The sequence below is a fragment of the Schistocerca gregaria genome, chromosome 1 (assembly GCF_023897955.1).
Source record: "Schistocerca gregaria isolate iqSchGreg1 chromosome 1, iqSchGreg1.2, whole genome shotgun sequence".
Lineage (NCBI taxonomy): Eukaryota > Metazoa > Arthropoda > Insecta > Orthoptera > Acrididae > Schistocerca > Schistocerca gregaria.
In genome coordinates this window covers 385,620,816-385,647,274 of record NC_064920.1, presented here as the reverse complement: position 1 = coordinate 385,647,274, position 26,459 = coordinate 385,620,816, and the positions used below count along the sequence as shown (strand labels likewise).

At 41.7% G+C, this 26,459-nt stretch overlaps 1 protein-coding gene across 3 annotated transcripts in view; it reads right to left on the bottom strand.

Moving 5' to 3' along the window:
• The window catches only part of LOC126348760 (protein similar-like), a 663,779-nt gene that overhangs the window by 148,613 nt on the left and 488,707 nt on the right, over positions 1 to 26,459 (bottom strand). For all 3 annotated transcript variants that reach the window (XM_050002384.1, XM_050002382.1, XM_050002383.1), the window contains exon 7: positions 8,814 to 8,961. In XM_050002384.1, the coding sequence (XP_049858341.1) occupies positions 8,814 to 8,961 (148 nt within the window). The remainder of the gene's footprint in view (positions 1 to 8,813; positions 8,962 to 26,459) is intronic.

The following is a 26,459-nucleotide window of genomic DNA, read 5'->3' as shown; positions in this document are numbered from 1 at the left end:
ACTGAGGTTGCGAATGGCACAGGTGTACGTTGAAGTGACGTCGCTGTGAGTCAGAGTAATGTCTCTAGAATCTAGAACAAGTTTCTAGCGACAGGACCAGTCACACTAGTGACCGCGGAAAAAAAAGAACAGGTGTGCAGGACTGATATCGGAATATTGTTGTTGTGGTCTTCAGTCCTGAGACTGGTTTGATGCAGCTCTCCATGCTACTCTACCCAGTGCAAGCTCCTTCATCTCCCAGTACCTACTGCAACCTACATCCTTCTGAATCTGCTTAGTGTATTCATATCTTGGTCTCCCTTTACGATTTTTACCCTCCACGCTGCCCTCCAGTACTAAATCGGTGATCCCTTGATGCCTCAGGACATGTCCTACCAACCGATCCCTTCTTCTAGTCAACTTGTGCCACAAAATCCTCTTCTCCCCAATTCTATTCAATACCTCCTCATTAGTTAAGTGATCTACCCATCTAATCTTCAGCATGTTTCTGTAGCACCACATTTTAAAAGCTTCTATTCTCTTTTTGTCTAGACTATTTATCGTCCACGTATCACTTCCATACATGGCTACACTCCATAAAATACATTCAGAAACGACTTCCTGACATTTAAATCTACACTCGATGTCTACAAATTTTTCTTCTTCAGAAGCGCTTTCCTTGCCATTACCAGTCTACATTTTATATCCTCTCTACTTCGATCATCATCAGTTATTTTGCTCCCCAAATATCAAAACTCCTTTACTACTTTAAGTGTCTCATTTACTAATCTGATTCCCTCAGCATCACCCGACTTAATTCGACTACATTCCATTATCCTCGTTTTGCTTTTGTTGATGTTCATCTTACATCCTCCTTTCAAGACACTGTTTATTCCGTTCAACTGCTCTTCCAAGTCCTTTGCTGTCTCTGACAGAATTACAATGTCATCGGCGAACCTCCAAGTTTTTATTTCTTCTCCATGGATTTTAATACCTTCTCCGAATTTTTCTTTTGTTTCCTTTACTGCTTACTCAATATACAGATTGAATAACATCGGAGAGAGGCATATAACAGCAAATAGACACTACCAACACGATACGACACGTCTACAGCGATAGTTCCAAACAGCTACAGGACTGCAGGTGTCAACACAAATGATAGGAAATGGGCTCCAAGAGTAAGGATTACACATCAGAAGACCTTGAGGCTCCTCCTCTACATCGAGCTCGCAGAGAGGCTTGCGTCGCAGGGACGCGAAATGATTCTTTGCGGGCTACACGGCAGTTGGACACAACGCTCTTTTCTGATGAGACCCTGACAATATTGATATTCGTGTGTGGAGGCACCGAAGAAAACGTTTACACTGAATTCTCTCGTAGACCGCCACCTTTATGAAGGCGGTTCAGTCATGTTTCAGTGTGCAATCACATATGGCAGCAGAACACGTGTTGTGCCAATACACGAGAAGATGACTGATGTGAATTGTCGGGACGGAATCCTTGCATGCACTGTGACCCCGTTTGGTAAACATACTGGAGCGTGATTTACGCTGATGGACGACAATGCAAGCTCCCATCGCCACAATCTTCTAAACACCTTCCTAATGCAGCAGACAAACAATGGAATGACCTCCACATTCTCCAAATCTCAGTTGCATTGAAAATGGATAGGCCACGCTATAACGAGCACCTAGAAATCGGCCTTTTCACAAGAGAGACCACAGAGGTCGCTGTGGAGGAATGGAGCAATAACCAACAGGTTTTCCTGGACTATATGGTAAAGAATATGCCTAACCGCATACAAAAGTGTCTCTAGTTACGAGGAGGGCAAACTGGTACATAAAGAATTTATTATGCAAGATGACATCAGAAGAAACTGTAGTGCCTGCAGTGGATTTTTCGTAACATTTATTTTATTTTATTTTATTTTTTGTTTGTGTTTGTCAAGTGGAGATTTTCGTCTTCTTGTGACTGTATCTGATAAAACAAAACCAACTTTGTTTCCTATTATAGACAATAAAGTAATAAGCAACATTCACTCTGACTACTGTACACTGTCTGCCCAAGAAGTTCCGACACTGAATTTATTCCTGGTGTATAGGCGACATCAACGCAGTTACTACGGTAGCAGCTTCAACTAACAACTGTAAACAACACAAGTGCATTCGACCAGTCAGCTGTAAACGTGCAGCTTTTAAGTAATGGACATGTGACCGTAGTGTGTCAACGTAACTGTCTCGCACATAGCAATGGCGCAACATCTCTTGATTTAGAGTTTAAAGCATTCTCCGTATTGTTTTGAAAAAGAGAAAACTGTGTACAAAGTTTGTGGCACACACCCCGACTCCCGAACAAATAGACGCGTGGACGTCTGCAGTCACTTGATTGAAATAAGAAACGTGGACATTTTTTTTCCGAAAAAATGCGAGGGATGATGAGATTTGGTGTCAGCAATATGAACCTACTACAAAACGATAAATTCCAGAAATTCACTTGAAGGGTCAACGCTTTCAGGACACACCCGTAATTCAAGACAATGTGACGCGTGGAATGAACAACATCCCAAAGAAGTACTTTTTCTGACAGTTCCAAGTGGTTGTATGAACTACTGTCCGTTATACTCAAGCCCGAGGAGACTGTGTAAACCACCTTGAAGTATTAAAACCATCTTCCAAATATTTCTCTATTTTTTCTTAACCCCGTCTTTCTAGACTGACGGGGGATGGACTGGGCGTCCATCCTAATTATCAAAGTCGCATTGACATTAAGATTATTGTCGGCACCACAAGCTCGGATCGGAGAAGTTTGGAGAAGGAAATGGGTCAAGTTCTTTTCAAAGGAGCCATTACGGCATTCATCTGAAGTGATTTGAGGAAACTGCGGAATACTTGTATTTGGATGTTCGACCAGGTGTCTGAACTGCCTTCCTTCGTAAAACAAGTCCTGTGTCTTTATCACTACGCCATCTTGACCAGTCTTAAATATTTTATATGTCGGGCTTAGTGCTCTAATGGTAAAGTTCCAGGGACATCTTAATTCGTCAGTATGTTTTTCAAATGTTCAAAGGGACCAAACTGCTGAAGTCATCGGTCCCTAGACTTACACACTACTTAAACTAACTTATGCTAAGAACAACACACACAGCCATGCCCGAGAGAGGGCTCGAACTTCCGGCGGGAGGGGCCGCGCAAAACGTGACATGGCGCGGCCAGTCCGCTTTTACGCTAGCCTTCACGTATCAATGAAGTGAAAATATGGAACTCCCGGAAAGATAACTGGGACAGATTAGGAGCACAACACTCGTCGAAGTGGCGTCCGACTGAAAGAACTTGCAAACAGAGGGCTGAAAATTCCCAGGCGATCGTGTGATTCGAATTCACATTTCTAATTTTGTTTTTGTGGCGTGTCGGTGCGGAATTTGTGTCACTGCAGACATACCATCGGACTTTCAAGACTATCATTCACACAATACCGGAGATATCAAACGCAGATAAACGAGAGGATTATCGCACAATCACCTTAACAGCTCATGCACGCAAGTTGCTGACAAGCGTAATGTGCAGAACAACGGAAAAGAAAACAGAGGATCGGTTACACGTTTTACTCGAGGATACGTAAAGGCAAAGGAGGGGCAATTTTGAAGTTTTTTTTTTTTTGACAATGGAGGGAAGACTTAAGAAAAATCGAGATATTTTATAACAATTTGTAGACCTAGGAAAAGTGTTTGGCAATGTGAAATGGTGCAAGATGTTCGAAATTCTCAGAGAGGTAAGTGATGTTATAGGGAAAGACGTGCAACATAAAACAAGAGGAGGAGTAATAAGAATGGCAAACCAAACGTGAAGCGTTCGGATTAGAAAGAGGATAAGGCAAACATATAATCTTTCTTCCATACTGTTCACATTAAAATTCATCGTCAAATAATATGACTGACAAGTTTCGTTGATGGCATTGCTACCCCAGTGAAAACGAGGAAGACTAAAAGGATCTGCTGAACACACAGAACATAAATTGAGAGTAAAAGAAAGAAACACGAAAGCGAGTAGCATAAATGCTCTTAGCGACAAACTTAAGATCAAAATTTGAAATCGTGAGTGAGCGATTTCTTCTACCTCGAAAGCAAAATAATGCGTGACGGGCAAAGCAAAGAGAGTATAAGAAGCAAACTATTATGAAGAGGGATTTCCTCGCCAAAAGAAGTCTACAGGTATCAAAGATAGGTCTTAATTTGAGGTAGAAATTTCTGACAATATACGTCTGGCGCACAGCACTGCATGGAAGCCAATCATGCACCGTGGGAAACTGGAAAAAGAGAGAATCGAGGAGCTTGAGAAGTGGGATACTGATGACTATGTATATTGAGAAGACGAAAATTAATGTGGTATTTCAACATTTGCTAGAAGAAGGGAAAGTCTGATGGGACAATTGCTATGACGTGAGGAAATGAATCACAGGGCACTAGTGAGTGGCACAGAGGGCAAAAGCTGTAGGGAAAGGCGGGATAATATCCAGCAGGTAGCTGGAGACGTTGGGTGTATAAGTGCACTTATGCGGTGAAGAAGTTGTCATAATTCTTTCATTACTACAACTGGAGCCGAGGATAGGTACAGGGAAAAGTATCTATGATACATGATAGCTAGTACTTCCAACTCTATACCTATACTCTTTCATTCGATACTTTTAAGCTGATACTTTTATTCTCATCAGTGCTTAGTAAGAGGTATCGTACGGAATGATCGTAGTAACTATTTCTTTCTTTCTTATTATGTACTCAAAATTTTGACCACGTGATTCAGTTTCAACTGGACGAGCAATGTCACTGCGAGCGAAGAATGATTGTACGAAAACATTTAAGAAGATTTGCCAATGCAGGCAACGTTTTGATCACAACTGGTTCACTTGGAGTCAAATTATTTTCACTATTTGACTTATTACTTTGTTTTCGTATTGCTGTTTAAAACAGTTTAGGTGCAAGAATTACTGAATCAGCAGACAGAATGGCGCCTACCAAAAGTGAAGCTTAGCAGTATTTTGATAAACTGGATAATAACGAACAGAAATACCTCAAACACGAAACAGCATTTATGAAAACATTGCCTTATTTGACTCGTGTTTTATTCTATTCAAAACTTATGAAAATCGACTGTATCTATCACAGATACAGTTAAAAAACAGTGATTGAGAAACTGAAACGATGGAGAGACGACGACGAGAGTTTTAATACTGGAAACTCTCAACTTCCAGTTTAATATGAAATTTTAACCCCGTGTCTTAACTTCCACCGTCTTGCGTTGTTTTACGTCTGTTCCATACGTATGGCTATAGTTACTTGTAACAGATTTTTTGGAACTTATTGTCGCTACCTAAGTAGTAATTTTTCCGGTTTTTTTTTTTCCCCTGTCGCAACATGTTAGTCCTGAAGGTGGTGTGATCACTGTAGAGTGAGGCGATACTAGCCTTTGTATTCCAAACTCCAGGTGCGTATATAGTGGGTCCTTGCAGGCGATTATTCAGGGATATGACCGGAACGATTATTTGAAGCAAAGAGTTCAGCATGTAACCACGAGCTATTCCGAACGGTTTCCCTGATATAAAACATTTAATGTACATTGTTATTTATATTCTGTACAATGTGTTACTGTTCATCCACAGGCTGTTGAACTACTCGTTCGGAAGAAAAACGGGAACTTGGAAGACTATACCTGTAGCAAGCTATATGCTAAAAAAAACTAATAAACACTCTACGATCAGGAATTCGACCCGTACGGAAACGCCGAGGTATTCTTCGACAGCAGCAGGAGTATTACCATCGCAGAAGCGGTAAACACATACCACATCGTTATATTCTTAATTTGTGTAGATGTGTGATATTTTAGCCGGCGCATGTACAAACACAGTTAACCGATTCTTCTCTTTGATACATTCTCAATCTCTCCAACAATTTCACTCATAATACGCCGTGGGCAACTGTTCGTTCACTGGGTAGTTTAATGGCATATAAAGATCCCGAGCAAAGAGGTGAAAGAAACGAGGTAAGTTTGGCTTAAATAAAACGTCAAAGAGGTTGGATGGGAAAGATATGCCACCCAGTTGTCAAAAGAACATGTATACATTAATGTGTTCTTTCTCGGAAACCATTCAGAATAGTGCATTATGTCCATATGACATAATTAGCTTCAAATGAGTTTCCTGTCCTATCCCTGACGACTGACTATTCCTCCTGAGACACCCTGTATCTGCAGAGCTAGCAGTACGTTGTAGAACGTACTTGAAGTTTCTCGTTGCCGTTCTTTCAGTCGCGGTACGTCAGCCAGTAGGTACAATTCTCGCGATAGACGTTCCGGGGGACTACCGTATTGCATTCTCTGTGTTGTTAAGAGATACGATGCGATGTTCCTTCCACGTGTCCCAATGAACAGGCACTGCGGCGGCTACAATCATTAACACATGAAATGTATTCCCAGTTGCCAATATCGACAACCATCAGCTGTATAATGGAATGACGACAGTGAAGATGGACTGGGACTCAAACACGGGTTTCTCGCTTATCGAGAGTGGTCGCCTCAGCATTAGGCTATGCGAAGGGACATTGCATCGTACTTCTGAACAATATAGACACTGCAATATCTTTTTTATCCACCGCCACCGGACAAGAGACTTTCAATTGAAATGTCTCCCCTGTATAGGAATATACATAATAGATGTACGACTGTAGGTTGTAGACACGTGGTTCACAACATATGAAGTATGGGTCTGGCGCGAAGCGTTGTCGGATAGCCTAACAGTAATGCGACCGCTCGTGGTAAGAGGAAAATATTGGTTCCGAGTGCTGGTCCGACACGAATTTTCATTGTACACTACTGGCCATTAAAATTGCTACACCACGAAGATGACGTTCTACAGACGCGAAATTTAACCGACAGTAAGAAGATGCTGTGATATGCAAATGATTAGCTTTTCAGAGCATTCAACACAAACAGCAGTTAACCGGCGTTGCCTGGTGAAACGATGTTGTGATGCCTCGTGTAAGGAGGAAAAATGCGTACCATCACGTTTCCGACTTTGATAAAGGTCGGATTGTAGCCTATCGCGATCGCGGTTTATCGTATCGCGACATTGCTGCTGACGTTGGTCGACATCCAATGACTGTTAGCAGAATACGGAATCGGTGGGTTCAGGAGGGTAATACGGAACGCTGTGCTGGATCCCAACGGCATCGTATCACTAGCAGTCGAGATAACAGGCATATTATCTGCATGGCTGTAACGGATCGTGCAAGCCACCTCTCGATCCCTGAGTGAGCAGATGGGGACGTTTGCAAAACAACAACCATCTGCACGAACAGTTCGACGATGTTTGCAGCAGGATGGACTATCAGCTCGGAGACCATGGCTGCCGTTACCCTTGATGTTGCATCACAGACAGGAGTCCCTACGATGGTGCACTCAACGACGAACCTGGATGAACGAATGGCAAAACGCCATTTTTTCGGATGAATCCAGGTTCTGTTTACAGCATCATGATGGTCGCATCTGTGTTTGGCGACATCGCGGTGAACCCACGTTGGATGCGTGTAAATGTCATCGCCATACTGGCGTTATCACCCGGCGTGATGGTATGGGGTGCCATTGGTTACACGTCTCGGTCACCTCTTGTTCGTATTGACGGCGCTTTGAACAGTGGACGTTACATTTCAGATGTGTTACGACCCGTGGCTCTAACCTTAATTCGATCCCTGCGAAAGCCTACATTTTAGCAGGATAATGCACGACCGCACGTTGCAGGTCCTGTACGGGCCTTTCTGAATACAGAAAATGTTCGACTGCTGCCCTGCGGCAGCATATTCTCCAGATCTCTCACCAATTCAAAACGTCTAGTCAATGGTGGCCGAGCAACTGGTTCGTCACAATAAGCGAGTCACTACTCTTGATGAACTGCGGTATCGTGTTGAAGCTGCATGGGTAGCTGTACCTGTACATGCCACCCAAGCTCCATTTGACTCAATGCCCAGGCCTATCAAGGCCGTTATTACGTCCAGAGATGGTTGTTCTGGCTACTGATTTCTCAGGATCTATGCACCCAAATTGCGCGAAAATATAATCACATGTCAGTTCCAGTACAATATATTTGTCCAATGAATACCCGTTTATCATCTGCATTTCTTCTTGGTGTCTCAATTTTAATGGCCAGTAGAGTACAAATGTAAGAGGAAGTGAGGCTAAAATGTTGGTGCAACAATTTGAATGGCCAGTAGTGTAATTCCATTATATAGCTGATGGTGTCCAAATTCGCAACTGCAAATACATTTCATACAGTTCCGAGGAATCTGAAGAGAGAGTCGCAAAGCCCTGTTCTGAATTCGTTGCCCTCTTCGGGTCGATAGAGAGTATCTGTTTTAATTTTTTTGAAATCAAAGATGAGCATTGGTGCAGCAAGATATCAATACATTTCTTTCGGCACTATGAAGAGTACGGTACTCATGAGTAAAGTATGGAAATTTTTTGTTCGACGTCGTGCTCCTAGATAGAGTTGGCGAGCAAGCTACGGTCTCGCAGCTGCGTTGCTCAAATGGTTAAGCTGTTAGCGAGGTCGGGATTGGATGTGAAACGGAGCCTCGTCCTTCGTAGCCAGCGTCGCGAGTAGAGCGGGGCCTCGGCGAGTGCCAGGTGAGCCAGGGTCGCTTTGATCTGCGAGGCCAGGTGCGGGATGAGCCCCGCCGGCCGGCGCGAGGTGAACGTGCGGCAGAGCAGAGGCGCGCCGCTGCCGATCCGTGTCAGGGTCGGCGCTCGCCGGCTGCGGCTGCGGCTGGGGCGTGCGTGCGCGCGGTCACGTACCTGATGACGAAGTTGAGGCACACCACGCTGAGCGGCTTCTGGCTCTTGCTGCCGTAGATGAGCGTCGCCTGCGTGAGGACCCACACGTAGCCGCCGTTCTTGGCCAGGAAGCGGTACTGGCCCGTCTCGCATTGGCCCTTGGAGAACACTGCAACAGGGAAGGGAAGAGGGTAGGGCGTCGTCGTACATAGGCCGGCGAGGCGCGGCGCGGCCGCAGTCGCGCGGCGTGCGCTCCACGGGGCAGGTGGCAGCGGGCAGATGACAGCGCGGCAAACCGGCCCCGCCTGCGAATCAGCGTGTTGACACGCCGGCCTCCGTGCGGAGGCAGCGATACCGCCGCCAGTTCTAGTTCCGACAGTGACCTGTGAAGTGCTGTGTCCGACTGTGCCGTGTTATATGCTTAGGCTGCCTGTCTCCGTTGTTCCTGCCGGCCAAAGGTGCGCTCCAGCACGGGATCCTGAATGGTGAGATGTATCATAGAAATGTTACTGCAAACCGGCAGGAACATAAAATGTGTAGGAATCCACGTCACTCTGTCGCAACGTCGTACTGTGAGTCGATTAGACTTCGGGGTTGCAAATGGATGTAGTTAACTTTAATTGATGATGATTTCTGTGGCCCGCGGACAGATGCGAGCCTTTTTCTAACTGATGCAACTTCGACATCTTGTGCGTCTAGATCCTAAGAGTAGTAGTTTCCTATAGTGTCATGTTGTTGACAGAAGAGTGTGTCGATTTAATCTGTCTATACAAGACGTCTGATTTGATCCGTGGCGTAACGTTATGGCGAATAACGTCAGACGTATGCAATGTAATGAAACTCGAGAACGTTTCTATAATTTTTTGAGGTTTCAGCCTGTAGTGACACTGGTCTGCAGCGTAGTCCGAAGTATGTTAGGTTGGAAGGTGACTGTGTCGTTGTTAGTGAGCGAAGAAATTAATATGAAATCTTTGTGAATTCAGAAAAATCTTTAATAGCCAAGATATCAAATTTTTTATTTTATTAGTAATTGCTGGTTATCTACAAGCTATCTTCAGGTCTATAATATAGAAAATTACATCTAAGAGGCGTATAGTTTTGAATCGTTTATATACAAGTTCCATCACACGATACATAACAAATTACACTGGTTTGTTTACAACTGCCAAACGGCGGGTCACGTGACAACTTGTGCGAAGACGTTCGTTTGTTGTGCAAAGCTATGGAACCATGATGTAAATTATCCTAAAAACATATATAAATCATGACAATAACTTTATAGTGCAGAGAAATATAGAAGCTGAGACTTGAATTCGTCACATGTATTGAGACTAAAATTCGTCACGTGAATTGGACAGTGACATGATGACATAGTTCACGTATGTGGACACGGCCATCCTATTTGCTACATTATGTTCTACAGTAGCCTTAGAAGCAGTAACTGTTACGGACTCCGCAGAACTAGATGTCTGTTCCAAAATAGAAACCAGTACTATGTAACTTCCATATGTCAACATGAACATCATGTGTCGCTCATGAAACAAGCCTCGGTAAACAAGGGAGTGCCCGTAATGCGGCAGGCCGAAGACTAACTGATGGTGTTAGTCAAGGCTTACGGAAAGTCACGTTCTACCAGATGGCGCTAATAACTAATTTTTCTCTTAGCAGAACTAACGAACAATTAATATAATGACAACATGAATAATTAATTACACAAAACGAAAGAGTAAAATATAATTTGTTGGGTGCCATTAACAAGGCAGCATGAAGCTGTTGAAAGCACTAGTAAACACATATTACATGTGTAAATTTAACGAAGTATAATTACGCTCCAAATGAACTATAAGCAACTTCTATACGAAAGTATGAGTACTTTATTCTAAAGTAATGTTGCAAATATGACTGTAGTGTTCAAATATGTAAACTGATTGTCAGTAAGCATTAAATATGACGACTATTATTCTGCGTAACAGTTGTAGTCTCAACTCGTATTTCCTAGTAATGTATCTTAGCACTATAATATTACTGTCACGATTTAAATATGTTTTTAGGATAATTCACATGATTGTTCCATTGGACTGTTCAGCAAAAGGTCCTGTACACACAAATTATGACAAGTGTCCCGCCGATTGGTAGTTGTACAGTAATAAATGTATTCTGTTATAGTACATATCGTGTGATGGAACTTCCATATTAGAAATTTGATCTTCTGTACAACTTAGATGTAATTTTCTATACTACAGACCTGAAGATGGCTTGTAGATAAGCCGAAACTAGTAATCGAATTAAATTATATTTGCGACCTGCTTAATAACGGTTTTTCTGAATCCATAGCTTTAAGACAACAGGTCGCTTATCAACACATTTGACAACGTCAAATAATATGAAAGTAATATCCTGAGAATAATTATATTTTTTCTTATGGGGCGTATTTTACGCATATTGGATATCGTGAATAGTTAATCTCCATTTTAATGAAGCCATGTGGCAAAGCACACGTGTAATGCAGGCAGATTAAATATTCCCGAAAGACGGCAAAACACGGTACCAGCATGCAGTTCACTGCTCCGAAAGTCAAGTAAACTCTCCACAGAGCCTACAGTTTCCATCCAACGGAGGCAGTGCTATCAATCGCGTCACGTGCCCTAACTATGCGGCGAAAAAAATAAGTATCAGTAAAATAATGGCGATGAAAATATCTTTCAACACCTTGATTCCAACAGGATAACTCCGAGCCAATTAGATATTTTCCATAAATTTAGATTTAGCATCTTACAGGCTTACTGCTAGTAGAAAACCATCGCTGCAGTACAGAAGATAGCATATTCGCAGCCAGCAATAGGGTGTATTAATTCAGAGAGACTAGTTAATAGTAACAAATTAAATACTGTACAAAACCCGGAAGTTGTGCACCGTAAGCTAACGCAATTCAATGCATTAATTTCTGAAAGGCATTCCTAAACGTAGCCATCTTCTCGATTGGTGTTAGTCTGCGCGTTGTCGTTGTTCCCGAAAGTAGCATTAGAATATTCAACGTTTGTAACAGAATCAGAGTGGACGTATAAACCTTTCAGTCACTAACTAATCTTCCTGTTTTCTTCAGTGGCAAACAAATATTGACAAGTCGTCCACGAAGGTTATTAGACCACTGCGACAACGAAATTATGGTCAAAGAGTAGCATCAAGAGGTTGTAGCAAATGCATACTTACTAACGTACCTGATTTTGAAAGTAATGGTATACAATTCGTTTTTATACTATTTCTCGTTCAAGTTAGGCCTCACCTGAGAACTGTCTTCTGGAGGATTGAACGTGTGACATTCTCTTACGGAGGCTGTGGCGCCCCAAGTAGTGGACGTTTTGGGCATAAAAAGCGCTGTGGGAGCAAATTGCGGAGGACGGGCGATCTGGATTTACATTAGGCATACATTTACAAACGTTCCGTTATGTGGCAGGTCCTACGTCACATAACTTTAAACTGTGTACCGGAGCGACGCGTCAAACGTAGACACAATACCGTATTTTAGAATACAGCAAAACTGCTTTAGTTGAAAATCGCGTTGCAAACGGTTATGCAGTCTATATAACATCAAAATCTCTGAGACTCTCTATCAGAACAGCAATGAAAATTCGACTTGGTGGCAGTATAATTAATGGCAATTACAGTTTATGCTGCAGTAAATCCAGCAATCCGCCCCTCAGATTCGCTCGGACCCAAGACATCACAATGTATAACATGGTGCACCTTACAGTGTCCAAGGCATGGAGTAGACTGTTGGAAGACACCATATCTTTTTTAACTTCACTCTTTTAGGATCTGTGGTACTAATTGTCTGAAAGTATTAATATCTGAGCCTCCACGTGTTTCCTCGTTGGCTGCTAGTATTAAACAGCTACAACCACTCAAAAACTATTGCTCTCGAGTGACACAGAGAAAATAGAAAAAAATCAGTACAAAAAAATTAACTACATCTTGCTGTATACCCGAAGTCTAATCGCGTACTCAGAAAGTAGGGAATATTTTCATGTGAAGCGGAGGCAGTGAAACGCTTGTGGCGAAGGATCTCAGCACTTGCCAGCACCGACGGACCAGAAGTGAACAGTGCGCATAATACAATGTTTCAGACGAATGTTTTAAAACAAAATGTTAATATGTCCACCACAAGTAATTCACTTACGTTCCGTAATGGTTGTCTTGTCGAAACATCACAATACAAGTCATAAGATACAATTCTTTTTCAGGAAAGCATTCCGATGATAAATAAAGCGGAAAAAAGGCACCATGCACGCTAATACGTTTACATTTAAGATGATTCTTTAGCATGAATCACTTTTTATTAACGTATCGTTACATAAAGATTCTGACTGACATCTTTAAGTGTCTGGCTGTTGTCATATAACATTAAATAGTAAGAACTCCTAAACAATTAGGTCTTATTACTATTCCAAAATACAGGATTCTTGAAAAAGAATGGTCCGATTTCAAAACTCCATATTTATTGATAATAAACTACTACAAACTTGCGATGATTTGCAAAATACAAAGTCTTAAAGTTTTAGCTATGCTATTACAATTCTCTGGGTCCACGAGCTACAGCATCTAGAAACTAAATTCGTCATAAACTTGAAACAATGTTTCTGTTTTTACAGAAGTTGCTTCTTCTATGTCTCGAGGTAAAGGAGAGTTGAACAACGTTTTTCACATATCCCCACAAGAAAAAATCGCTTGGGGTCATGTGTGGCGACCTTGGAGGCCAAGAATGCAGCGCAATGTCTCGGGATCCCGTGCGCCTTATAAAATGCTGCAAGATTGGCTTTTTCCACAACTTCAGGAGACTCCGATGCCTTCACTTTCCAACAGGGTGGAGCTCCACCACACTGGCATAAGAACGAACGTCAGTTTCTCAGTGACACACTGCCTCACCGCTGGATGCGGCGCACGGGACCCCGGGACCCTGCCCTGAATTTTTGGCCTTCAAGATCGCCAGACATGACCCCACGCCATTTCTTTTTTTAAGGGGATATGTGAAAGTGTGTTCAAATGGCTCTGAGCACTATGTAACTTATCTTCTGAGGTCATTAGTCCCCTGGAACTTGGAACCAGTTAAACCTAACTAACCTAAGGACATCACACACATCCATGCCCGAGGCAGGATTCGAACCTGCGGCCGTAGTGGTCTCGCGGTTCCAGACTGCAGCGCCTAGAACCGCACGGCTACTTCGGCCGGCGAAAGTGTGTTCATCTCCCATTGACCTGTGACATAGAAGAAGTGAATAACAGAAAAATGGCCGCCGTAACTTCTGTAAAAGCAGATACATTGTGTGAAGTTTGACAAATTTATCTATGGTCTAGATGTTGTTCGTCCTGATGCTAGAGGACACAGAACATTTTTAACAGCAGGTTAAAAGTTCCAAGATTTAATGGGTATTTTGCAAATTTATCGCATGTATGTAGTATGTTTTTATCAATAAATATGGAGTTTTGAAATCGAGCCATTCTTTTTTAAACGCCCTGTATAGATGATGTGACTCACTATTAACACTGAGAGATGGAAGAAAATTTTCAAAACCACCTTCTCAATTTCCTTCTCACGAACGTAAGATCTGAATGATACCAAAATCTGAATGGCGACGAGTGTTTTTCTCGGTTATCTCATTAAAACACTTCACCGTACTTGGTGCACGTCAAGGAACCATATGGACACAAACAAGTATCGACCTGTTCTCCATCTTACTGCCTATCCTCCCCCTTTATTTGCCGGACGCCTCATTCCATTGTCACAACCAGTTTGCATTTTCTGATGGGTACAGCCCACAGTGTGTGAAAGTGTTTTTTTGCACAGTTTCTGCTAAGAACAAAGAAAATTGCGTACTGTTAAGAATGGCTGCAGATTTCATCGAAGTTTAAGCTACGGACATTATGATATGCAAATTATGCAATAATGTTTAATTAAACGTCCTCTACAGCTGCTACATTTGCTTTATCTAAAGGCCTCTAAGCCTGTCTGTGGTGCTACATTCCTTTAGCGCTGCAAATAGTATGTGAAACGTGATTGAAGAGCTTTATTATCTAGATAGCTCTTCGATCTGATCTACTTGATGTACTACTGATGAAATAGTTCAGAGCGGCTAAGCTTATCCATCACGGATATTTTAGAAACCGTGACTATTAATTGAATGTAACTAAGTTACATAAAACTGCAACCAGTCACTTTTTTGAATAATTATGTATTATTCCATGAACCGATTTTCGAACCTTTTCAGATTCATCTTCAGATGGTTTCTGAAGGTTATATCATTATTTTAAGCATAATGCTGGGTGCTGGCTCTGTGACAAGAAGATGGAAGACGTTTTAATGAATCGCCATACCTTCAAATGAACTGTTGGCTTATTTCTGTCCTGACGTTTATATGATCTGGAATATTAGTAAATTTTGTTTATTTTAGCTCAGGTAATACGTATAAAAGTTATATTCTTTCTAATGGACTTTAGCTGTTTGTATGACTGTGTTCTTTATATTTAAAAATAAAATAACAAAAGTTCAAGTGAACTGATGATTTATTTTTGTTCTTACATTAACGTGAGCTGGCTTATTGGTAAAGGCAGATTCTGTTTGTTCCAGCTAGAGGTAATTTGAATAAAAGTACTGATGTATTTTAACAGTAGAGGGCTTTACGATTTAGAAATATAGTAAAGGTTTTATTCTGTGATAGCATATTTACATTGAACCAGTGTAGTTAGGATGTAAGGAGAGGGATTGTGGGGGGGAGGGGGGAGATGATGTTAGGGTTGGTTGAGTGGTTACTTGTTTTGAACTAGTAAATCTTCAAAGTTCTGATGGAAAAATTAGTTCAGTTTGGTCATCAAGTGGTCAGTTGCTGTATCTGTGTAGATAAATATTTCAATTTCTTAAAGAAGGTAAAGTATCGTGCAAAGTTGGATTTATTCAGGTTGTTAAGACGGAGTGCATCTGTGTGTTCTTTAAATCTCGTTGTGAAGCTTCTACCAGTTTGTCCAATGCAGAAGATTGGACATGAGTCGCGTGTGAGCTTGTATACACCTGGCTTTTGATACTGTTGTATAGTAGTTTTGGTGCTGTGTATGATTCAATTGATTCTATTTTGTATTTCGTTGTTAGTGAAGCAGCTTATTTTTGTTGCATGTCTTGAAGAGGTTGGCAATTTGGTGAGAAATCTTCCCTAGTAAAGGCAGGCTTATAAATGTGGTCTTCTTGTTTGTGGGTGGTTGTTCAGCTGTTTGGTTGATTTAATTTTGCTGTATGGATTAGTTTATCTATTACTGCAGGGTTGTACCCATTGCTGGAGGCAACTGATTCAATAATTTATGTTTCTTTTTCTGTTTCACTTGTGTCCATTGAGATTTTGAGCACGCGATTAACCATTGTTCTAAAGAATGCTTTTTTTTATGTTGGTCTGGATGGCAAGAGGACTTGTGTATGGTACTACTGGTGGTTGTTGGCTTTCTGAAAATTTGAAATTTATGCTTTCTATTTTATTTGAGAACTGTTAAATCAAGACAGTTAATGCCTTCTGGTGTTTCATGTTCTACTATGAATTGAATTTTGTTGTGTAATTTATTAATTTCTTTGGCTAGATTTTCTATTTCTTCTGTTGTTCCACTGAACAGATTGAGTGTGCCACCAGCATAGCGTCTGTAGTAAAACAGCTTATCTTTTAGCTGGGCTTGGTATCTAAAAATGTTGTTTTCAATATTATTAATACATACGTCTGCTAGCAAGCCTGCAAACTACTGCCACTAGAGGTCGCAGGTTCGAATCTTTCCTTGGGTATGTGTGTGATGCCCTTAGGTTAGTTAGGTTTAAGTTCCAAGTTCTAGGGGACTGATGGCCTCAGAAGTGAAGTCCCAGTGTTCATAGCCATGTGAACCATTTTTTGTTGAAGAGAAAGTAGTTGAGTGGTAATACAAGCTCCAGAATCTCTAGTTCATAGATTTCAGCTCTACCCACTGTTCCATGTTTGAGTAATTTATTTCTTTTTATACTTATTGTTTCTTTGACAGGTATGTTTGTATATAAGTTGACTATGTTATGAGATGCAAATCTAGTTGTGACTGGGTTTGGGATATCTTTTATGCTACTGATGAGCTCGTGACTGTTTTTGATGGAGAAGTTATTTTCGAATACATATGCCTTTCGGATAATATCATCAAGTTTTCTGGTGATATTATAGCTTGGGCTATTTATGGAGTTCACAATGGGACGTATTGGACAGTCTCGTTTATGGATCTTAGGTGGTGATGTTAATTTTGGTGCTGATGGGTTTATCACTATACAGTGCTTTGCTTCGGTTGGTGTCAACAAGAAGTTGCAGTTTCTAAGCAACTCTGTAATTTTACCTCAGAATTTGGGAGTAGGGTCATATGTTAATCTTTTATGTTATTCTTTCTGAAGAATTCACAAGTTTTGTTAATAGAATCTGATTCATATATGACAACAGCTGTGCTGCCCTTTTCAGCTCTGACAACGAGGGCGTCCTTGGTTGAAAGTTCTTGTTTATGTCACATAATGTCCTATGATCGTTATTCATCTTATTGCAACTTTTGTTCTGGTGAATATTTCTCATAATGATGTTTGCCTTATGGGCTATAGCATTTTCTCGTTGTTTTAGTTTAGCTGCTGTGGATGCACTTTTTGTGCTTACTATTAGGTCTGTAATGTTGCTTTTATTTAGTGAGGGGGTTATATTGTGCTTAAGGCCTTTAACAGCCTTAACTCATTACTACTGAAGCATAGTTCTGAAGTTTTTCAGAGAGTTATTGTAACCCGAACGTGTCTTTTCTTTGGGCACGCTTACGGGCTAGACTAGACGGAAGATCGTTTACAGTAGTAACAGCTGAATTAACTCTGCTGCTACGTCAAAAATGCCTAAGTGCAGTTCTGTCTGCGCATATTCTTTTCTTTCTGTAATTAAAATCCTCCTTTCGCTGCCAGTGAAAGGTTGGTATTCACTTGTGTCAACTGTATGACGAACAACAAGTATTAATCATTAATTGTGCCCCCCGACATCTGTACTTCCCAAATCCTCTTCTTATGGTGTGAAGGGGAGTGCTTTTCAGTCACCTCTATCATTTCCTGTTTCATTCACGAATGTTAATCTGGAAGAACCACTGTCGTTCCTCTACCATGAGCTTGAATTTCTAACATTTAACCATTATGATATTTTAGAGATACACGTGGAAGGAAGTATTTGTTGCTCGACTCTTCTTCGAGCAAACGCTTTCGAAATTTTAACAATAAACTTCGTCAGGCACAATGCTTCTGTTAAAACGCCTGCCACTGAAGTTAGTGTAGCATTTCCGTGACGATATCGCGAAAACTAAATCAACGCGCTGCTCTTCTTTGTATCTTCTCCATTAATCGTACCTTCTAACGTCCCAGGCTGACGCACAATACTCGATATCGGTCGAACTGGGGTTTTGTAAGCTACCTCTTTCGCGGATGAGTTACATTTGAGTAAGGTTCTTCCGATGTATCTGCCTGGCATCTGCTTTTCATAGAATTAGCTTTGTGTTGTCGTTTCACTTCAAACCACAGCGACGGGTGCTCCTGGATATTTTTTGTGTTGCACCTGATTCCAGTACTTTGTATGCAAATTGTATAATTAACAATAACGGCCCCTTCCGCCCTATATACGCGCAGTAGTTTATTCGGCGATATCAATTGCAAGTTCCTAAACCAAGCACCGATTTTCTGAAAGGCTTTATGCATTTCGCTACTATTGGTAGATTATTCTTTTCGATTTCAGGACACTCGACATCAGCTTTAATAGCCGCTAAGCCTTAACAAATTGTGAAATTTGTACTTGTCGCTCCGTCCTCTGGGAACCTGAACATAATGTCCATGCTTCACAAGCGACGAAATAGATATCCGATGCGAACAGCCATCGTTTGGTAGTTGGCGTAGGCCCTGCATGATCCACAAACATGAGTGCAGACCGCAACAGAGGATACTACGCAGGATTATTAAAAATCCTCCTTCCCATTACCCCCCCCCCCCCCCACCTTTCCCATTACACTCACGAATGACAGACGAAGAGAAATTACGGACTGTACAATTTGTTAACAATCTCGTTCTACAATGGTTACTCTTAGGAATATAGTTTTTCCAGCAGTTTCCTCCATGCTGTCGAAAAAGAGGCGTAGAATAACGGCTCTAGTTCCTTATGATTTCGCAAAATGTCAGTTAACGATTATCCCGAGTGAATACTGAAGAATAATTATTCTGCCGGCAGCAAACCGAAAGCCATCGCAGCAACGCGTCTAAACCGTACAAAGAAGTAAGTCATCTAATCACAGCTGGCACATGGGAGCTGTTAGGAAGTGTTTTACTTCCACGCTTTCAACACTTTACCTATCCTCCGTGGTATTTACGCTTTGTCAAATGATGTTTCGCCATCTGTCTTCCCCATTTGAGTTCATCTTGACAGAGTTACCACAACACGTAACTATGAGCATACGTTAGCACGAATTACGCCTTAATTAACCTATAATGACAGTGAAAGAACACGTCATGCGTCACCGTATGCCTCGCGCATTCTTTGTGTGTACATTTTTCCAGGCGTTTGATATTCAGGTGCAAATAGTGACAAAGCCCAACACGCCTTCACGAGGATGGAAAACCACCTAAAAATGACATCCATGCTGCTTTGTTTCAGGTCACCGGTCGTTAACCGTAAAAGGATTCCCAAGGCGTTAGGCTTCCCCCCATCCGCTGTTCCCAGAGCTAAGCATTAAGTGGACTAAAGTAATGTAGCGGGAGTGACCGATAAGACAGGAGAAAAACACAGTAGTTAGACTACTTGTAAATTGCATCGGACATTTATGTCTACGAGACATATTTAGCCCTTCAGCTACACCGCCTTCTGTCATTACTATAACTGTTAAGTACAACAAGCATATCAAAGTACTAAGCACAATGCTCGCACCAGAAAGCCGCAGCTATGTGCGCAACCGCACGAAACGCGACGTGTTTAGTCAACCGCAGCGATTACAAAGGAAACCTTACAGCAATTCCGGGAAGCCGCCACGGTGATGTTTCCGACGTTTCGCAAGTCTTCAGTACACAGGGAGTGCCACGTTGAAATAATGGCGTGAAGTCCGACAGTATTCGCAGCATCCTACTCAACACACCAGTGGCTGCACTACTCGTATATGGCTGGGCTTGCATTCAAGTGGAAATGGGTTCAACTGAACGTCTGGTCATTTATGTTTTATCTTTAAACGGATTTTCATCATCATTTAAGGCCAATACGCGTATGGTATCTTCTTCGCATCCCCATCTATCTTCATCTAATCCATGACTAACAGGTTCTTTAATACTCTCGATGTAAATGGAAGGATAAAATCTAGCCACATTACATTCCTTTTACTTACAGAGCAGGTAAATTCTGGAGGCTACTTAATCACCAAGTTTCTGCATGTGCAATCATTTTGTAAGTATATTATTGACTTGCTGCAATGAAGCAGTTTCACTAGCTTAAAATGATAAGCTCTGTTTGTATGTACTGGTGTTATGTCGGCTCCACATCTAAAACTCTCATTATTAGCAACAACTGCAATGCACAGTAAACTTGTAATCATACTGTATCCATATACAGCCAGTAAACAATCATCGTTTAAATCTAATAAGGCCAACAAAACACCAATCCCCATCATTTTAAGCGTAATATATTCCAAATAAAGGACTTTTGCTATCTGGGGAGCAAAATAACTGATGATGGTCGAAGTAGAGAGGAAATAAAATGTAGATTGGCAATGGCAAGGAAAGCGTTTCTGAAGAAGAGAAATTTGTTAACATCGAGTAGAGATTTAAATGTCAGGAAGTCGTTTCTGAAGTTATATGTATGCAGTGTAGCCATGTACGGAAGTGAAACATGGACAATAACTAGTTTGGTCAAGAAGAGAATAGAAGCTTTCGAAATGTGGTGCTACAGAAGAATGCTGAAGATTAGATGGGCAGATCACATAACTAATGAGGAGGTACTGAATAGGATTGGGGAGAAGAGGAGTTTGTGGCACAACTTGACAAGAAGAAGGGATCGGTTGGTAGGACATGTTCTGAGGCATCAAGGGATCGCCAATTTAATATTGGAGGGCAGCGTGGAGGGTAAAAATCGTAGAGGGAGACCAAGAGATGAATAGAGATGAATACACTAAGCAGATCCAGAAGGATGTAGACTGCAGTACGTACTGGGAGATGAAGCAGCTTGCACAGGATAGAGTAGCGTGGAGAGCTGCATCAACCAGTCTCAGGACTGAAAACCACAACAACAACATATTCCAAGAAGTAGCTCCCATGTAATAAACAACGTGAAAATTAAGTAATCCGATCCCCGCGTTTCGTTGTCCTTTACTCTTCGAAGAATATTATCTTCGATTATATAATCTGAATAATGCAACACGCACCCTAAGTTCGATCTGGGTAGCACTCGTCCGATTGTTTATTAGAAGTACACATCGTCACACACCGTAAGGTGTCTTGCGGAATGTAGACGTCTTCTTATTGGGTGTTCAATAACCAAATTGGTTAGCAGTAGCTCGCCATGTTTTTTCTGCCTTCGGCCTTCCTCATGAGATCGGTACTTAGCATTCTACGGTAACACCATATCTCGAATGCAATTATTTTGTGTTTTTCTGCTTTTCAGAGGGTCCACGTTTCATTCTCGTACAGCAGCATACTCCGAACAGACGGCTCTATAAGATCTTTCCTTAGACACTATTCTATGCAGCTCTATGTGAAAAGGTTTCTACTCTCGTTAAAAGTAGCTGGATTCGGATTGTAATATCATTTGATTTTTCATCTGATGAAATTTTAGGTAAGTGAAGAATTCGACAGTCACCAGTCGCTCATTTGTTAGGTAAGCACTCCGCAACAGTATGATTTTTGTTGCAGTTTTATCAACTTTCATCTTGCAGCAAGAGGTGGAGGGCGGTTTACATCTAGGCCAGGATCGCTTCCTAACTGTTCTGCATCTTTAACACTGCGTTATCATCAGCAAATCTCAACATATCAATTTTCTTACGATAGATTTTAACTCCTCGTTTCTCCCCCGACTTCTTCTACTGCTCTCCGAATGTACCCACTGAACAAGACGTCTATCACTATGTTATGGTTACTTTCGATGTCTGGGTAGGTTCTATACTCTGTCTTTCGACTACAGAAGCTTTGTATAACAAGAATGGAGTCAATCTTGTATCTCGTCCTATCTCCGGGCGCCTTCTACGTATACTTTCTCCATGGATTGTGCTGGAACCAAGTGTCACATATTACTGGCTCATGTTCTGTACAAAATTCCACTAAGCCATCTCTACGTTTATTTCTTTCCCAAACCCAAAAAGTCACATTATGGCGACTTCAGCTCCTTCTCCAGCTGATGCATTCCAGACTCCCAAAACGATAAGGTTGTCTTGTCCTTTAATTCTACTTATAGCATCTTTTATCTCATTGCACCCTTGAACTGTCGCTATGAAGCTTTGTCCATTTGTACAAGTATATGTTGATATTGCAAAACCTCACTCTGTAAAGATAATAACCAGAACGATAAAATGGCTTATGCACATAAATGTCAAAAAGTCTTCTCTTTTTTTGGGACTTTGTCCCGTACCTGCGCAGCGCCGGTATGGTTAGTAACGGATTAGGCATGTTTAATTTAAAGCGTGACCGGATGCCCTCCTTGTTGCCACCACATTACCCGGAATATGTGTATCCAAACTGTCTGTGTACAGTTTGTTCATGGAAAGAGAGCGAACGTTTTCTAAATGTTCGCGACTGCTGTACATGAGCCGGGACTTGGTTACGAACACGGTACTGACCTGGTCGGATATGAAAACAGCCTAGAAACCACATCCACGTTGGCAGGCACACCGACCCTCGTCGTTAATCCGCCGGCAAATTCGGTCCGAGGCTGGCAAACTGACCGAATGCCACAAGCGGAGTGCTAACACGCGCGGCTATCCAGCCAGGTACACATAGGTTCACGAGTAAAGACTTTCAGTCTACAGGCACCTGGGCGCCATGTTTGTGCTAATAAAAGTCCTCGCTTACAAAGAGGAGTCCCCAACGATGGGTTGGACTTTTTGAAATCATCTGTATGGTGATGCAGGTTAAGATGCCAGCTACCACAGCCTGCAGCCATTCATCCTGGAGGGCCCTCGCATGCGAGCAATCAACAGAAAAAAAGTAGTTTAAGTGACGCTCAATAGCGTTGAAAGATAAGTCTTGTAGACTGGATGCGTGGTGTAACGGCTAGGTTAGAGCTTTCACGTGCTGAAGGTCGTGATTTGAATCTCGTCAGGTGCTTATTTTATTTTTAAATCTTTCTCGAAATGGCTGATCATTATTTTTATTCAATTCACTGGTTTAGATGCAATTTTTTATTTCTATTCATTTGTCACATCATTTTAATAATCATGTGATTTTCTTAATTTGTTCTCATTTTTTCTTTATATCATTCTCTCTCCAGTCAGCATTTTTATAGACGTGGATTAAATTATATTTATCTACATCTACATCCACACCCCGAAGCCACGTGACGGTGTGTGGCGGAAGGTACCTTGAGTACCTCCATCGGTTCTCCCTTTATTCCAGTCTCGTATTGTTCGTGGAAACAAGGATTGTCGGTATACCTGCTGCTTGACTCCTCGGTGAAGGTATGTTCTCGAAACTTCAACAAAAGCCCGTACCGAGCTACTGAGCGTCTCTCCTACAGAGTCTTCCACTGGAGTTTATCTATCATCTCCGTAACGCTTTCGCGATTACTAAATGATCCTGTAACGAAGCGCGCTGCTCTCCGTTGGATCTTATCTATCTCTTCTATCAAGCCTATCTGGTACGGATTCCACACTGCTGAGCAGTATTCAAGCAGTGGGCGAACAAGTGTACTGTAGCCTACTTCCTTTTATTTTGGGATTGCAATTCCTTAGGATTTCAATATTTGAAAATGCCGATCTGTCGGTTAAAAAAATAAGACGAAATAATTTACTGTGCAATTGTGTCAAAATGTATTTTTCGTTACAAGATGTGCATCTTTTTGGATGGTAATCTACGTACAAATATTTAAAACACAGCCTAAGCTCCTATTTCACTAGAGACAAAATAACGCGCATGAAGATTTCAACGAAAGAAAGGGTTATAACTAAAACGAAATTCAAGCAAAATGAGGAATAGAAATAATGAATGCAAAAACAGGATGACAAAACAAAAGAAATTGAATCGAAATTAATTCATAACGTTCGTTAGATTGCTTTTAATTAAGTTTTAAAGCGGAAAAATAATGATGTGAAGAAAACGAGAGCAAATGAAGAAGTTGATGCGATTAAAATGATTTAACAAAGGAAAAGAAATAAAAAATTACATTTCAATCAATTAACTGAATAAAAATCAAAGAAATTTCGACAAAAATTTAAAAATGAAGAAAGAATGTAAAGTACCAGACAAGATTCGAAACGATGACTTTCTTTACATCAAGGTATTACCTTATCCATTACACCACGCAACTAGTCAATATGATAGAACTTTTTTAATGCTACTGAACGTCACGCAAAATTCCGAAATATTTTTTCGTCAATAACTCGCAAACGAAAGCCTACCAGGGCGAATGGCTGCATGGGATCTTAACCTGTATCGTCGTGTAGGTGATTTCAACTCACCGCTGGGGACCTCTCAGTGTTAAGACTTTATGTGCTGTAGATTTGATAACAACGAAGGCAACAACTCGCTTTTACACCAATGGAAACGAACCACTGTAGTTGCGTACGACACGCTGACTCGGTAGCCATCTTCCAAGAATTTGCAGAGGACTGGCAAGGAGCTGGGACGGCGAAGCTGGTGGGCAACTGCCTGGGGGAGCGGCCCAACTGGGTCCGGCGCCGGGGCCATATATTGGGCGTATCTGCAGGCAGCTGACGTTCCGGTCTCGGCTTTACGACTGGCTGGCGGGCAGCGGCGGGGGCGAACGCCCGCCTAACGCCGCCCCCGCCGCCCACGCTGCTCTGCTGTCCGCTTTACTGCTCGCCCCGAACCGTCTCGGCCCTTATCCCAATCGACGCCGGCTTCCGTCGCGCCAATAAGGCTACACCACTACGCGCAAGGAAAAGGCGGGCTCCGCATCTACATTTAAGCTGTGGGACTGGTAGCCCGCCAATTCGCTGCCAGTACCAGTTCGAAGAGTTGAGCCCACAAGCAAGTATCTAGACAATCGTGAATAGGTAGCAGTACTAACTTGAAAAATACAGAACGGCTATATGCTGTTCAGTGATTCTATGAGACTATACTTTGAACATACTGCCATCTCAAAGAGGGAATCTGTTCTGAAGGTATAATACAACTGTACCACGATATCAGCCTGCTTAGCTGGATGGTACCGTGGTTGCCTCCCATGCACTGGCCCCGGGTTCGATTTCCGGCCGGTTTGGAGATTTTGTATTGTCCTCATCATTGGCCGCAAGTCGCCCAATGTGGCGCCGACTGAAATAAGACTTGCACTTGGGGGCCGAACCCGACTGCGAACTCCCAGCCAACAATGCCATACGATCATTTCATTTTCAGTTCGTTATGACGTACCAGTTGACTAAATTTGTGATTAACTTAAAACCACAACATGTTTAGGCAAGATATAATCGCATTATCAAATTCTACAAACAAGGAAACACATTATTTCGCATTACTTCGCACTATAATATGCATGTAATGAAGCTCTGTCTACTGTCACTGTAGTATTACATCATTAGGCGCAGTCAAGGGTTAACTTTGTAATTACTGATGAAACTTAACACTGTTTACTGAATAACGAAAGTCAACTGCCACCCACTTAACAAGACTGAAGTAACTCGCGACGTACACATCAGTGCCAACCAACGACACAACTGCCGACTCGCAGGCGTTTGAACGTCTGTATATCGGTCATAGTTAAACCTAAACGTAGGTGTACTTGTCTATGTCAGAGTAAAACCTAAAAACAATCTTACACCTACCTTTAGACTAATCTAGGACTTCTACTCGGTAGCTCTGTACTTGGTTGGCAATGATGTATACATTAACAAGTTACTTCAATCTTTGGGAAGTGAACGGCAGCTGACTTTCGTTAGCAAATGGAGTCCTGTCCTGTCAGAGCGTTACGTGCCACCATTAATTACCGACGATACACCATGATATGTAGAATGAAGAGTCTTAAATGTCTAACAGCGCATGTTTGCTGCTTGATTTTTGGGGTTCGGTGCCCTAGTCTATAAAAATAGCACCCTTATAAGATCGCTTCATAATCCGTGCGTCTGGCTGTCAAGAACGGGTAGACGTACCCAGGTCAAATCAATGTCACACATTAGAGTCTATAGTCCCTCGGTGGTGTAATAAATATAAGCTCTTAGGTCAATGAAACCAAAAGATACGTGTAATTATGTCACAAACTATGTAGCCCACTGAGCTGCATCTTCTTCCAAATGTCTTACAATAAATCTCGAATTCTCTGTTTCGATCTATACATTTGGTAATGAACCTTGAAATGATTTAAGAAAAATAACTGGATACACTTTCTCCCGCGGTTTGAACTTTGGAAAGTTGTATTTTGATATTCGCAATCTCTCTCAAAATTTACAGGGTACTTCCCCTTCACGTAGAATCATTAAGTTTGG